The sequence below is a fragment of the Leptinotarsa decemlineata genome, unplaced genomic scaffold, assembly GCF_025532065.1.
Source record: "Leptinotarsa decemlineata unplaced genomic scaffold, Ldec_3_MD MMD2_tig00000882_RagTag_RagTag, whole genome shotgun sequence".
NCBI classification, from domain to species: Eukaryota; Metazoa; Arthropoda; class Insecta; order Coleoptera; family Chrysomelidae; genus Leptinotarsa; species Leptinotarsa decemlineata.
Window position 1 is genome coordinate 1,800,829 of NW_027412556.1, and position 16,227 is coordinate 1,817,055.

General features: G+C 34.9%; 2 protein-coding genes across 4 annotated transcripts in view; one reads left to right on the forward strand and one right to left on the reverse strand.

The window, feature by feature from the left end:
* The window catches only part of LOC111508293 (glutamate receptor ionotropic, kainate 2), a 163,157-nt gene that overhangs the window by 52,939 nt on the left and 93,991 nt on the right, over positions 1-16,227 (forward strand). The window lies entirely within an intron of this gene.
* On the reverse strand, positions 268-9,527 carry LOC111508272 (pheromone-binding protein-related protein 6). The gene is made up of 6 exons (XM_023163712.2): positions 9,391-9,527; positions 7,096-7,224; positions 4,960-4,995; positions 2,589-2,703; positions 1,591-1,655; positions 268-377 (listed from the first exon to the last, which is right to left on the reverse strand). Exons 1-6 carry the CDS (start codon positions 9,469-9,471, stop codon positions 360-362), a joined length of 444 nt encoding a protein of 147 aa, XP_023019480.2. The 5' UTR covers positions 9,472-9,527; the 3' UTR covers positions 268-359.

Consider the following 16,227-nt stretch of genomic DNA (forward strand, 5'->3'; position numbering starts at 1 on the left):
AATAAAAGTTATGAAGTTAATATATATTTTATAATTTTTTAATCGTTTCATAGGTTTCATTACCATTGATATGTTTCATAATCAGGTTATCACCTCATCCATTTACATAAAACACTGAAACTTTTGATATTTTTCTAAAGTATGTAATTCAGTTCATGACTACTGAATTCATACACTACTACTGAACTTATAATACACTAAAATTCACTTGATTGAGGTCAACGTAACAGAACTTATCGTTTTTTCGGTGAAAATCAAACAACTTCATTAAATGCTGAATATTTATTGAATATAACACTCAATATCGAATATGTTTCCACAATACCGTATAAGCAAGTTCTTCTTGTCTTCTATTTCTTTCAAAACATGATGAATTCCTGAAAAGTGAAACGAATCGATTATACAATCTCCTAATGCTATAATGAGGAACATGAAACAATTGAACAAGAGTTACTTTATATCGTTACGACCCCTGGAGTTTTTAGAATTACGGAAGTGATTACCTGAGTACATCTAAGTTTGATGAAAATAACTGAAATTGCAAAAACTTATGACAAAAACGAACTATGTTTTGAAAAGTGTCAACAAATTGAATTTCGAAAACGAATTATAAACATTTTGAACGAAAAGTTGTTTATTTTGACGAGATCAACCACATAATCAATTTTTGTAATGTTCTCAGCAACTTCACTAAGCTCCCTAGAAGCTAAGTGGTATGCATTGATATAGAAAATTGTAAATATGACAAAAACGATCACTTCCAGCGTTATTGAGGAAGTGTACTACTTTCTTTACTTTACTAGATAAGGTGTGGAAATTAGGTTTTTACATGAAAAGTACCTAAAGTACCAAAAAACAGTGTACGCAGTGTCCTGCAAATAACTTATTTTTTGCAAAAGTTATTTTTAGAAAACTAACAAAAAAGTTCAATTTCAACACCCTGTATCTCCAAAACGAAGCATTTCCGTACAAAAGTATCCATTAACTTTTTTTTAAATTGTCTCAGGAATAAGTCACTTAAATATTTTAAGGTATTTATACTACACTCTGTATATACAGACAAAATAAGCGAAATTATGGCGAAGGCAGAGGGTGGTCGATATTTGAATATAAATAAAATAAAAAATGTATACCTAATTACAATTTTGATGTACCGTCGTTTCATGAAAAAACATGAATACTGAATTCATTTTTATGTGTTTGAAGTTTGTTTTTCTACCAGGATAACATGAACCATTTTTGCCTTTTTCGACTTCCTCCATAAAAACGGGTGGGTCGTAACAATATATCAACATCAGCCTTGACTTTTTTCAAAATTCCACCAAAATTGAATATAACAAGGATGTGCCCATTATTTCAGGGTATTAATCTATTAGATTATCCTGTACAGTGAAAATTGGTTTTGTTTTGTCTGAAAACAAGTGTTCCCCTGGCGTTATTACTACGGCGAATAATGAAACTCACTCAACTTAGATTTGATCAGGATTTACCAATTTCTGCTGTATAGAATAGAATTGAATCAAACTACAGATTTTTATAATGAAAATATAACTATGAACATAATAAAATTGAAAAAAAGAATTGTCTTACTTCTGGATTCAGCTTGTACATGCATTTCTCAAATTCGTATATCTTATCATAATTCTCCTTCAGATCTGGAAATAAAGTTTTTTTATATAATAATAAGTCGACTTTTATTGAGGATAAATAATGAATAAGACTGATGGCAAAGTCTAGCTGTGGCTATTCTACCTAATTATCAGAAGGGCTTACGCCCCGAAAGAGATTAATTATAATGAATCACTTAGTTAAATTATGGTTGACTGCTGTCATATGAGAGAGATCACATAGATATGGAAGGTTAAATAATTTGGCGCATAAAATTATTTTAGTAATTGAGAGTGCATGCTCATGAGAAAAGTTCGAAAAAGAAGTGAATTTTATGATATGTAATGTGTAGAGTGGTTGAAGAGTTTGTCCTGTTGAGTTTCACTGCTTCGAAAATGAGAAGTTAGTCATTTTGTGTTTGAATTTACTGATATTATACATTTTGAACGCTTCTGGTAACTTATTGTACATACGGACTGCATTTAAAACAGAGGACTTTTGAAAAAATGCTGTTCTATGCTGATATATGGTGAAGATAGACTTGTTTACGACAGTTTCTGAATGGATTTGTAATCGAGGAGTGAAGCAACGTATCAGACTGAGTGAGCCGGAATTATCCAAAAGTTTTCCAACGAAGGCACTTGAGTGAAGTTGTTTTTTATTTCGGTTGTCTATCTATCAGATACAAACAGATTTTGAGTTTGAAACATCACTAAACAGATGAACTCAGTTGACTTAGCACAAGAACCTGGTGGCTTTATCAAGATGATGTCACCAAGAGCTGCCCTCAGGACAGGCCACTATGCCTTCTTCTGTGGTCACTCCTGATGAATAGTAACATTTTATTGCAATTACAGAAATTTTATCGAATGAAATTATATAGCGCGACTAACTTGAAAAATATTGCATTCATTTTTATTTCAAAGAACCATTTTCGACTCTCGCACTGACAGCGTGCATGCAAATCAAATACATGTTACCTAAATTTCTGGAGTTCACAAGACAGTCCCTGGTTTCCTGTGGAAAGCTTCCATGCCGCACTTCAGGTAGTACTTCTTTCAATACCACATGATCTACTTTCATATTTCTGTCCATCTGGAAAATATTCAATTTGTAGATAACTCAATGTTTATGACAATTTCTGAACAAATTTACATTGTATCACAAACAAACAAAATGCCTAATTGAATGTTATCATGAAAATCACTACATAGTATGAAACAAAGTTGCTTTCCGCTGTCTGTCCCTATGTATGCTTAGATAAAGTGACTCAAGAGAAAGGTTTTTATGCATAGAACTTGCATAATAAAGTAGAGGAACACCGATAATTCAAACAGATAATAATAAACACATTTTTTGCGCCTGAATTTCAAACGCTGGCTAAACCCTACGAGATAGATCACAATAATGTACTTATTGTACACCTTGAAAAGGTCTACAAAAAAGTCCGCTGTGGTATATGTCTATCTCTCAAAGATAACCCACAATAACCTTTTTCTATCCTTTTTTTTTGAAGCGATTTTAAGCAACACAACCTCAATCCTCTTCTAATCGAGTACTTTAAATACAGTGTGCATTTAAAATAGATCAATATGGCCCTTCACAGCAAGTCATTCAAATGAATATTCTTGGGGATATTACACATTCGAAATGCAAGGACATAGCGGTTGCGGCGGTACCGGCTGAGGGACTGGCAGCGCGTGCATATAAATAGCGCTTCGTAGGCCGCGCTTCGCCCTGTAGCACTTCGTGATTAGCAGTGATCGCACGAGTTTATATGTGAATTTAGTATTAGCATTGCACTCGTGCGGAGCCGAAGTGGGTTGCTGGTTAATAATAAACTAAGGTCCCAAACGCGATCAATTGCAAATCCCATCTCTCACATAGGCCGCCGGACGGGATTCGTCTCCCGACTTTTTGCATCTTTTACTGAGAGGCAACTACTTGAACTCCCACTTCGCTGTTTCTATCTGCCATAGATGCTACCATACTATATTAGGCTCTGCCTCTAAATTCAGTTTGAGTTCAATGAAGCATTCATGTTCCAGCCTAGTATCACTGCTGGATCGAAATAGCGCTGGTATTGGATCACGAGTGCTTCGTTTTTGAAATCTGGTTTCATCCAGTGGCCTTGCAGTGGAAGCTATAGTAAAATACAGAGACGAATATCACCTGAGTTAACGATACCACAGATTTTGTGGAAACAGAACTGGTGGAAACACAATTTGGGGATTTTTACATTGATGACTGTCTGAATTAAGAACCTCTTCCGAACATTTTTGTGAAAAACCCAATTCCAGTTCATATCGAATGCGGAACAACAGATTCATTGCTTTTCATCGACCATTTTTGTGTTTTTTTTCACCTTCCACAAATTCTTCTTCAGTTCTTTCAATTTCCAAATGTCCCGTCCTCAATAAACGTCAGAGGACGCTTGAAAATAGAACGAACCAAAGAAAAAATTGCTAGATCCATTAGATTTTTCCCAATTCTGAAGACGATGACAGATTTCAGGTTCCAAAACCCTGAGATGAAAATTTATTCAGTTTCTTAGCTCTTTTTTGATAGACAAATTCATCAAATATAACTTACTAATGGAAAGAAATTTTTTTTTTGAGAAACACATCGGAAAGAATATAAAAGTTTGTTCTTTTTACACCTACGAGTTTTTTATATGTCGAATTGTGAATGGTGGAAAAATAAAAAATATCGATGAAAGACTCTGATTTCCCCCCAAAAAGTATCTCTCCTTCAACAAATTAGTAATACTGTACTATACTCAAAATCTGGAAATTCACTCAAGATAGTTATTGGTTTGTATCCCAGAGATATTATTGTTATTTATAATGAACATTATTGTATGCCACCTGTTTTTTGTGAGGTAGACAATGTAATCATATCAAGTATTTAGAAATGGAACTTTCTGGACACTGAATTTTGTTTGTATTGTGTTCAGTTTCATTAAAAATACATCCGTGTTCCATAAAACTAAACTATTTTTTTTTCATTTTCATTATATTGTGGAAGAACGGTAATTATATTGAAACAGAGTGGAAAGCTGACATAGACTCCCAAAAATATATTGACAATTCTATAGAAAAAAGTTTTCAAAATAAATTTTTCATAATGACTTTGCTATTGTTACGAACACTGAAATAAGTTAAGAATTTGTTTCATAAAATATGACTGCGTCACTAAATGTCATCACTTGATATATTCTATATAACGATGCACGAGTACGATTTGAAATACAAGAAATTGGGTTGTTGACAAATACTTTCCCACGCGAAACATATTCCCATCGACATTAATCTTTTTATTTCAGAGGTATGCATATTTGCTCATACTTACAATTCTAGAAACTCTCCACAGACACAGTATGTATCTCTGAAACATTAAGACATTATTAGTATCACATTGGATTGAATGAATTTTGGTTGGAACTTCAAAAAAACAATATGGAAAAATGAGGAACATGACGTCATCTACGAATGAAATGTGGAAGTTCGTGAGGATGGATGTATGTATGTTTGTGGCTCTGTCACGCCTTAACGACTGAACGGATTTATATGAAACTTTACATGAATAGAGCCTATTCAAAAGAATAACAAACAGGCTATAATTTACAAAGGTTTTGTGTAATATCAATCAAAAAATAACGATGAGTATTAAATGAGTCGGAAGAATTCTTGCTCTCTGAGAGCTGTCTTGGCGTGCGATCCCTATACCATGTGAGTTACATGAAGATTACGTACCGTGAGATTGTTCATCTCAAACGGTTCTAAATACAAGTCCGCAATAGTATATATCTACCTCCTATATGGTAGCCACTACATGCAAAATACTGAGCCATAAATACAATCAAATTTGATATTTTTTTCACGCCCAATTCAGAATATCTGTCAAATTCTTATAAAAATATATTCAATTGTCGTTTCAAACATATACATGAACTTCATCTTACAAACCATGTTCAAAAGTTATCACGATAAGATTAACTTGATGAAACGCACTAAGTCATTACCGGTCGCGTCTACTGTAAGACGACGGGAAACGATGCGCGGAGGTAGAGGAGCGGTTTGTGCGATGAAGCGTCATCGCCGAAAACGCCACCCGAATGCTGGCAGAAGCGTGAGGGCAGAAGTCGTTGACGGTTGTGTCAAGGTTTGTGATTTTTTTTATAGGTAACACAATTCGATTCTCGAAGCTATTCATAACTCAGTGCAGTTTGCGTATTTGGTTCGTTTTTTTATCAACCCAAAACTGCAGGTTTCCAACTTCGAAACTTCAATACAATCTTTGAACCGTTTTTTTCTCTTGGTGTGAAAAATTCCCTGATTTCCTTTCTTGATGCTTATTTACGCAATACAAAGAACCTACCTGCATATTTCAAGATTTTAGGTTAAGTCCCTCGAGCTGTTCATAGATATGAGAGTACCAGCCAATAATAGGTACCCACCCATGCAATACTAGCTGTTTTACCCGCGATACCGTCAGAACAGGGCCGTCGCCATGGGGGGGATGAGGGGAGCCTCCCCCCTTGCTTTTTCGACTTGGAAAATGTTGGGAAAAGTTGGGAAGTGAAGATAGAGAAAATAATAGTGAAAAAAGAATGAAACCCAAAAAAATAAAATGAGAGAAAAGAAAGGGAGAGGTAATAAGGAAAGGGTAAGAACCAGGACAAGGTTAAGATTTCCCAACATGCATAGCTTGGAGATCTTATATTTTGAAATTCTGAGTTGTTTGAAAACTTCAAAAAAGTTTAATTTCTCCAAAGTAAGAGCAGTTGAACAGTCCACAAATTTTGAAGTGACAATTTTACAAAATTCCCAACTTTTCGCTGTTTATTCGACTTGGAAAAGTTTGGAAATTTCGTGCCGTAAAGATAGAAAAAATAATAGTAGAAAACAATAAACACAATATTATTTGACTGTTGTTTCCTTTCATTTGTATTGAATATTCCTATACATGGTGATATGGTGGAAGACCAAGAACCTTGGTCCAAAGTAGAATAATTCCCATTATTGTTTTTATAATTACCCAAATTAATTTTTGTTTGTGCATACCCTAACGGGCATAACCATTCCGCCAATTTTTGGATAGCTAAGTAAGAAAATTAATATATTATAGCAGTAACTAATTCCTTGGCTTTCATTTTTTCAAAAGTTGGGAAATTTTGCTGATGGGGTTGGGAAAATTTGGATTCCCTCCCCCCTGGTTTTTCTTTTCGCTACGGCCCTGTGTGGGAACCTACCCTATGTGTTATTCTAGGTCACGATCTATGTATATACCAACTGTTTAGGCGTGGAAAAAGTAAAAAACGTAAATATATACAATACACAAAAGTGTCGACTTGTGGCAGTTGGTATATGAGTTCATGTTCGAGTTAAACTTCCAGTTATTCCAGTTGGAAATGAAATGAAAATCTGTCAAGGAGTTATCTGAAATATTGTTAGTATACATATAGATCTGAAGAATTGGCCATACCTTCATTTTTTCTTCTTCGATAAAATTACCATCTCGGACCTGTCTTATCATTTCATCCGTCGCGCCAGTCACATCAGTACAAATGTCGTGCCACTCATTACCTTCCTTACTCAATTTCTCACCATATTTCTGAAAAATGATGATTACAAAGTCAATAGTTTTCCCTGGTCCTCGAATGAAAACTTTGTTTTCGCTTTTGAGAATTTAATATAATATCAGAAAATTTTCATAAATTTTTCTGAGTAATAACAAATTTTCCAAACTTTGGCAATTGAAAACGGCCATTTTGTTGAGATTGTCATTCATTCAGTCTGTTTTGCCATATCACCTTGAATAGATAAAGCATTCAACAACACGTGTAGATGAACAAATTGTTTTCTGGTTCGGAACAATGTTCCAAGCTTTTGAGTCAAGCTTTTGTGTCAAGACATATTGGTCAAGGATCTGGTCTACCCATATTCAAGATGCGATAACGTTAGTTATAAGACATTGACATATGTGGGGGAACCAAACAGGAATATTGCCCGTTTGTTGAAGAAAGAAGGCATAAACGTAGCTTATAGAACGAATAATAACCTAAGTAAATTTATTAAAAACAATAAGGACAAAACTTTGGTGTCGGATAGATCAGGAGTATATAAGCTGACTTGTGGCTCTTGTCCAAAACTGTATATTGGCCAAACAGGAAGAACATTTTTCCAACGAATTAAAGAACATAAGAGTAGTTATGTAAATAGAAAGACCAATTCCACATTTGCAAACCATCTTTTAGCAGAAGGACATGAGTTCAATCATGAGTATGAGGTGTTACATTTAGAAGAGAAGAGTTTGAAACTTAATCTTCTAGAATGTTTAGAAATCAATAGATTCAGGAATTCGGGTAATTTACTGAATGATCAATTAGAACTCAATAACTCTCCGTTACTGAATATATTTTTTCAAATGTGAAAATGGAACATAAGTGCAGGTGATTTAATTCGTTAGAAACTCAGGTGAAATATCAACTACTTAAAATTCAGGTACTTCGTTTACAGGTACTTTGATTTCAGGTACTCCATAAACTATATATATATTTAGTATTGAATGTGTAGAATTAGTTGAAAGACACGCCAGATGAAGCCATTGTATGGCGAAACACGTGTTGCGTTTTTGTAAAACAATTTAGTGAAAATCTCACAATAAAGTGTTTTTGGAATACGTTATATTGGTGTCAATTTCAACCCTCAACAAACTCATCGGTATTGTCTGACCTGACATCTCCGGTTTGGAGACATTTATCGTCTTGGAGAAAATCGATGCTTGGGTTTTGTGGCATTGAATTGTACCCGGTTATTTTCACCCCAATCCGAAATCACTTCCAGATCCAAATAAAGATGTGCAACCTCCCGCTGTCAGCCGATGTCCTGGAATCCAAATGGAATGACGAGACAAGTGTGCTGTCGTCAGCAAAGCAATATATTGGATTTCTTTTCTATATGTCTTGATGATAATAAAAAGAGGGTTGGAGACAATATGGATCCCTGGGAACACCAGTGTTGATGATGAAAGTATTCGAGAGTTATCCATCGAGAGCCACTAGCAGGAAACGTTCTTCCAGGAAGCTGAAGAGTCATACACAAAAATGATTGGAGAAGCCATAGCATCGAAGTTTTGCCACACAGAGTCAGAGTCCTTAGGAATATCGAGCGAAACAGCTCCTAATTATCCATGTTTCTCGATAGCGTTATTACAAATATATGTGATATGACAGAAGGTCGCCTGTTGATCTTTGTTTCCGAAAGCTCAAGATGTTGAAGCCTTCCAGATATTTGAGGATATGCTGGTTTACGACTTTCTCCATGATTTTTTATATCACTGATAGCAAAGCAACTACTGGTCTATAGTCATTTGGAAGATTTTTTTTGCGCACTTTTTAAGTAAAATGACGCTTTTATTAGTGCTGGAATTGTGGATCAGTTACAGCTCTTCCTTCATAACAAATCAAAGATTCTTTGGAATCTCAACATAATATTACGCGACATTAAATAATAATATACCAATTCACCATCGTATTAAAAAACAAAATGAATTCATATAATATATCGAGGATATTTTTCGTGCACTTTATATCGACGGTTTTCCATTTATTCAGTGAAAACCATTTTCAACGAGTTTTTTTGGAAACAGTCTAGCAGGATAGCAATCTTCGATATTGAATTTTGATGAATATTCGACATTATCTTCATTCTAGAAGACTTTGTGTCAAAAATGTACTTCCTCGGGGGGGCTGTAGAAAAAAATATAAAATCAATTTACCTTTGGATCCAGATAGGCATATGCTGAGTAGAAACACAGAGCCAAAAATGAAACTAGTGTGATGGTGTTCATTTTAATCATCCAAACTGGAAAGGAGTTATCTGTAAAATAGTAAAAGTTTTTAATCTACATTTCTGCAATACATTTGTTTTTTGTAGAATCAAACAACTTCGCAAAAAATGAATGAAATTGAAATTATTAATTGGAGTGCTTGTAACACTTTTCTGATCCTGAAGATAGCGTTTGAGACTATAGTTAGGAATTCATGGTTGATGAAAGTAAAAGGGTATGGGAGGAAGTGAAGATGAGAGGCTTTTTTCGGTGAAAAAAAGAATCTCGTTGATGTACCACGAGGAAGGTTTTTAGGACCTCTATTATTTATAATTCACTCATGGAGATGATACCCCACTCGCATGTAGTCATGCAACTATTCAAAATCCATGAAGTATCAAAGAAAGTTGATGAATATATGGAAATGAATGAATTGAAGTTGAACCTAATGATGGCTTAGGCTATGGTTATAACTATGAAATATGAATTTTCTAGAATTGACAGAATTAATGAAAAAATTCCAACGATTTCAGTTCCTCAGGTCTATATCCCCACAATTCGAATAAATCTTCTGAACTACAGAAATTGAAGAATTCAGAAATGAAAAAAAAATTGGGAACAACTCGCCATATTCCCAATAACATCGTGTCGCATTCATTACAATATTGTAACACATAAATTTCTATATCTAACAATGGCATTCATATTTGAAATAATCAACATTTTAGGCCCTCCTTATTTTCAAAAATATATCAGATCCAACTTGGAAAGCTGTTCACAAAAATTTCCGGACGAAAGCAAAACAAGCCGGCTCCAATGGATTTTTTGCTTTTCAAAGGCTTCAACAAGCTATCTAATGGAACATTTATTCCATGTTGGATATTCTAAGAGTCTACTTTTGTGATACACTTACGATAGACTCGATAAAGTTGAGAACTTCAAGGAATCGCAAAGTTTTTCTTGTTGAAACAGAAAACTGTATGTTGATGTATTTCAATCAATCGACCTGCGCCCTCTCACACAGTGAAAATTGAACTAACGTTTCTCAACTCAACTGAAACAAGCACTGAGGAAAGCTTTACAGTTCAGTTGTTTCTGGGTAGTAATTCTGTAGATTATTTCCACAACAAAGGTTCTAGTTCTAACCGTCTGCGGTACATTGACTCATAAATTTGAGATATTCGTATGCCAAAAATTCGTTCAGCTCTATAAGTGGATGTAGCTTGTTCAATGAAGAGATAGAAGTTGAATTTTTCAGAAAAATAATGTCTGTAAAATATTGTTGTTGAATACTTCCATATAAGTTGAACATATCTACTCACCTGCTTCAATTCACAGACTATACCCACACAATACTCTCAATGAAGTATTTATACTCATTCAACGTCATTATTTTGTTTATTAATTTTTAAAATAGTCATAAATGATGATATTTTTTATGGTTTTGCAATTACTTTGCTATTCATCAACTATATTCAAATTATTTTCATGTTTAGAGTAAGTTTCAGAGCTATAATAACCATTACTGACCCCATTTCGATAAAAACTGATATATTATGAAATATGGGCAATTTAAAAAAAAAACTAAGTAGCTTTGTTGGGCGGGACTCAGGCTGGATGCAGAAAATACAAAAAATTGGAATCATTGTCATCATCAATGCCGTATCGACAAAAAACAGAGTAAGAGAAAGTCTATTAGATAGAACAGGAGTACGTAAGTTGAAATATTTAAAAATCCTTTTTATATTACACGTCTACAACATAAAATTCCAGACTTCGAAAAGTTGATTTTCATTTAAAATGTGTCACCTTAAATAAATAACTTTTGGTACAATGATTTGCAGGAAAAATGGAAAAACACGTCATAGTATACAGGGGGACAGATTTTGACCTGTTCACATTTGATGTTACTTCCCCTATCGCACCCCCAGAGAATATAAACAATGTTTTTTTAATGGATCACCCTATATTGTTTCCCATTAGCTTCCAACTCAAAGTTTGGAAGCTAAAAATTATTTGAGTTGAAAACGAGCCACCCTGAATGAACTTCTGTAAAATCTGTTACCTTGGTTTCATAAGTATTTTTGTGAAGTATACTTCAAAAAAGTCTTATTTTGCCTAGTTGAGTTTTTCATTTTATATTTGTCTCATTCTACAATAACGATTACCTACCAGATGAATCTACAATTGTTACAATTGGTGTTTCTGTTTTTGTGAATTCTTGAGAAGCAATGGTTTATACGCTTCGAGAACGGATTGAAATAGTGAGATTGTATACTAACAGACTGGAAATAGTGCTAGAGCTGCTGCCCAGAAGTTCAATGATAATCATCCAAGAAGAAATGAACGACACAAATACGTTTCGGAATTATTGAACAAATTTATGGGAACTGGATCTGTTAACAATGAAAAGCATAACCGTTCAGGAGTTGTCAACAATGAAACTATTTGTACTACAGTTTCAGGGCACGTTGGACGAATGGAAAATTTGCAGTCTCTCACTAAGTTATCTCGAGAATCAGTCGTACATATATTTTTCAGGATCCTTCATTAGTACGATATGAATCCTCATTTATACCTTTATACCTGAAAAACATACCTAGTTCGTTGGAAATCTTTCCAAAGTTCCTTGTATATTGGTGGTATGGAACTGAGATGTATATACATCTCAGCCTTTTGGAAAGTCCAAAAGACAAAGTCGAGAATTCGGAAAAGTCTGGAATTTATGAAATTGAATGTAAGGACTGCGATGCAAAATATTATGGACAGACAAAAAGATCTATTAAAGTGAGATATAAGGAACACATAGCACACTTAAAATATGGAAGACCTGAAAAATCAGCAGTCGCCCATCATATTTTGCAACAAAACTTTTCTATAGACTTAAGTTCATTAAGATTAGTTAGACAAGTAAACAACAACAGGCAACTAGATGCCTATGAGAGTGTAGAAATAAGTAAACACAATAATATTATGAATAACGATGACGGACCTATATCAAAGAGCATACTATAGGTATAGCTTGTTAAAATAAAATAAAATAATGTTGTTGGGTTTACTGATTACTACATAAGGACACATAGCAGAAATAAATTTGGATAGGCAATATTGTGAAATTAATTTTTATATAGCTGAAAATTGTTTTATATAAACATATATTGTAAAATAATAGATAAGACAAAGTTGTAAAATTAATTTAGGTTGGTATACCTATATGGTTGGTACGCCTGGATGGTTTACCTGTATGGGTTACCTTTATAGCATTATAGCATAAATAGGATTAGTCTTCCTCATTGAAGATGATCACTTGGTGATCGAAACACGTGTCGAGGTGTTATAAATAACGATTTGGTGTTGGGAAAAAACTCCTGTAATAATAATTACTACACCAAAGGTTCCAAACAGTGCATCATAAGTGCATTTAATGTGGATTGTTGAGTAGCTTTGATTTTTTAATTTCAACACGCTTTTATTAGCTTAACCTGTATGTATGTATGTTTGTTTGCAACTCTCCTTGCTTGATCTACTCGCGGGTAGATGGCGTTGAACGAAACCTTGATATATTGACATTAGTGCTTGGTCTACTCGCGGGCAGATGGCGCTGTACGAAACCTCCTTGATATAATTCGAACTCACTGTACATGTATTTCTTCATTTGAAAAAAGTATTTTTTCATTACCACGCGCGCCTGCCGCTTTATTTGTAACCCTCCTCTGCTCGCCTGCTGCCTTGGGCTTGGTAGCTGATTCTCAGGCTCCCTCTCCGAAATTGAAAAATATTAATGGTCATTCTTCTGAACGATATACTTCTGATTGATCCCAAAGTTTAGATAAAATAAATATAGTTTGAAAACACTGAAAAACACGATTTTACAGCATACGAAACTAAGAAATGAAAAATAAATATAGTTTAAAAAACACACTTTTGAAGAACATCGAGCTAAGGATGTTATTATTAACGTTATTTTTAACACCTCGATACGATACGATACGTACCAAGTGATCAGAATAATATTCCTCTTGAAGATGATCACTTGGTGATCGAAACACGTGTCGAGGTACTGAAAATAACGATTTGGTGTTGGGAAAGAACTCCAGTAATATTCAACATCGAACTAAAAAGTTAAAAATATATTTTTTTAAAACAAGCTGAAATCAATAACGATCGAAAATATTAGTATTATTGTGAAAAAAGCGTTTGTGCTTTTTTCCATATTTTTTGTTCTAAGCTTATTTAAAAATATATTTCAAAATTTTTATTTCGATGTTCTTTACAAGCGTGTTTTTTAAACTATATTCATTTAGTTTTTTGAACTATATTTATTTCGTATTCTTCCCAAAAGTTCTGTTTTTCTTTTTGATTGTTGTCACTGATGATGGTTGTTATTTCAAATGAAACATTTTAAAAATATCAAATGTGATATACCCTTGGATTGTGAATCTATTGCTTTATCAATATCTGTAATAAAAAGGACAGGTCCGTATTTGAAAAAAATTATTGTGGCTATGTTGACACGAAACATTTAATGAAATATTCATTATCACATAGTCCTAGTACACTTCTAATACAATAATATTTTCGTTTTCCATTTTTCAATATTCTACGAAATAATAATTTCATTCGTGAAAATAAAAACAGGTTTTTGGTTTTCCCCGTATTACTCGAGAAGGGCGAGAGTTTCCGTAAATTTTCTTCGACCATCGTATTGTTCCCAATGACAGCGACCTTTTTTCCTTTTAAATCGTTTTCGTATCTGTTATGTTTTAGAATATAGCAATGTTACCACATGATAAAAGAAACGGACTGTATGCCTTCCCACAAGTGCACGATATGCAATATACCCTTGCTGCTGATAGTGGGTCTATTTTGTCTTCAGCTGACCTGATATTTTGTTGTATCTTCTTGGAAATGTTGTGTTTCACCAAGAGATTTCCAATTATGTCTGTAACCCTAACGACATAAATTAGATACGCGCGTGCAACCATCTAAGTCTTCTCTCCGTTCTGAGCCGTAGAACTCTTCAGTTCCATAGCTTTGTTGATCGCGGATACATGTATCCGATCTCAAGGTCTCTTGAAGATGTTCCAGTTCTTTCTCTAGATGCTATGGTTCTTCAAGTCCCTTCAGTTAGAGAGTAGAGATGACTCCTCTCTTTCGATTAGAATGGTGGTTTGATAGTGCGTGTAGGTATCCATCCGTGGGCGAAGGTTTTCAGTACACTTTGTGGGTTAGTCCAGCACTAACTAGTCTAGCACCAGATCGACTAGCCCACAAGGTATTCCGGAAACCCACGCACACGGAAACCTTCACGCTCGAAAAATATGTGAACCAGAGCATTTAGAGGAAGAACTGGAATGTCTTCATGATTTAACATAAAACAATACTTTTGAAACAATTTCTTCAATATGAACAATTAATTATACAAGAAACACTTTTTTCTATCCAGTTTTTTTGTATGGAATGGAAAAGTGAAAAGCCAAATACTAATTGTGTTCCGCTTGTAGCCCATGTTGAGGGCAAGTAGTCAAACTCCAGTCTGGTGTATATCAAGACAACGGTCAGAAATCATATATGGTTCTGCCCAACGTCAGTGATGAGGCAAATGCCATATTATTTCTGGTGCTGCTCTCAGTATAAGCATGGAATAGTGCTCAGTTTCTCAGCTTATTTTCACATGCCGGCAAGCTTCAACTTAGAACTGTGGAATGAATTTACCATTAGATTAGATTAGATTAATATGGGGCTTCTGTGCTGAACAGCCACCACACTGCGACCTTTGCAGATCTATTGTATGTGCCCTCATGTATGCTAGAGTTCCTTGTCTAGGCCCGTCCTTGTAACTAGACTCCATAGGCCAGACCTCAAGTTCCCCATATATTGAGAGGGTTGTGGTTTTTCCTCCCCCAATGTTGCAGACCTTCGCAATAGTATAGTATGTGTAGGGAGGTTTCCTCATCCTCTTGGCAAAGCCTGCATAGGGCTGTGTCTGCCAGTCCGATGTTGTTCAAGTGTTTGTTGAGTCTACAGTGTCCCGTCAATAGCCCGACCAGAACTCTAGTTGATCGCCTATTCAGACTTAGTAGGTACTCCGTGAATTTTGGCGATGGCTCTTCAATGAACTCTTTGGCCTGTCTCATACCTGGCGCCTTATTCCACCATTTTTGAAATTGTTTTTTCTTCCAGTTGCTGTTACCAGTTTTTCGCAGCGCTTTTGCTGTACCACAAAAGGGTTCTGGGCCAATGGGGGAGCGTCGTGCTCCTTCTCGTGCTAATGAATCAGCCTCTTCGTTGCCCTTGTACCCAGGCTAATGACAGTCTGTTTTGACTACCTAGTGCTTGTAGCTTTTCTAGGCAGTTTCAGACCAGTTTGGAATTGACCTGCATGGAGCTAATTGCTTTTATTTCTGACCGGGATATTATAAGCTTATATCGTCATAGTTACGCTATCAATAAAGAGGGTCATAACTCCCTTGGGACATTATAGATTTTATAATTCCCTCTACCTTTTACAAGTAAAAATAAATAGAAATGAAAACTGAACCATATTTTATTTATTCACGTCATTACAAATAATAAATGTACAATTTTGAAATGTTCCCTGAAAATTACTTCCGCCACTGGAAACAATTTCTTCTTTTGTATGGCTGGAGCTTCTGTTCACTACAGTCGAGGTACCTGCCTCTTCTGATGACAAAGTAGACAACATACGCGCCGTTTTATTTCTCAATTCGATGCTATCCTCCAAATACCCCTCCGCCACCGTGGAACTTTTCCAACCTCCGTGTC

What these genes read in the sequence shown, in the direction of transcription:
- LOC111508272 (XM_023163712.2), bottom strand. Translation starts at nt 9,471, where the DNA reads ATGATTAAAATGAACACCATCACACTAGTTTCATTTTTGGCTCTGTGT. An exon ending in ATGCCTATCTGGATCCAAAG is followed by an intron (nt 7,225 to 9,390) that starts GTAAATTGATTT and finishes ATCATTTTTCAG; the next exon opens with AAATATGGTGAGAAATTGAG. An exon ending in TCGAAGAAGAAAAAATGAAG is followed by an intron (nt 4,996 to 7,095) that starts GTATGGCCAATT and finishes TTAATGTTTCAG; the next exon opens with AGATACATACTGTGTCTGTG.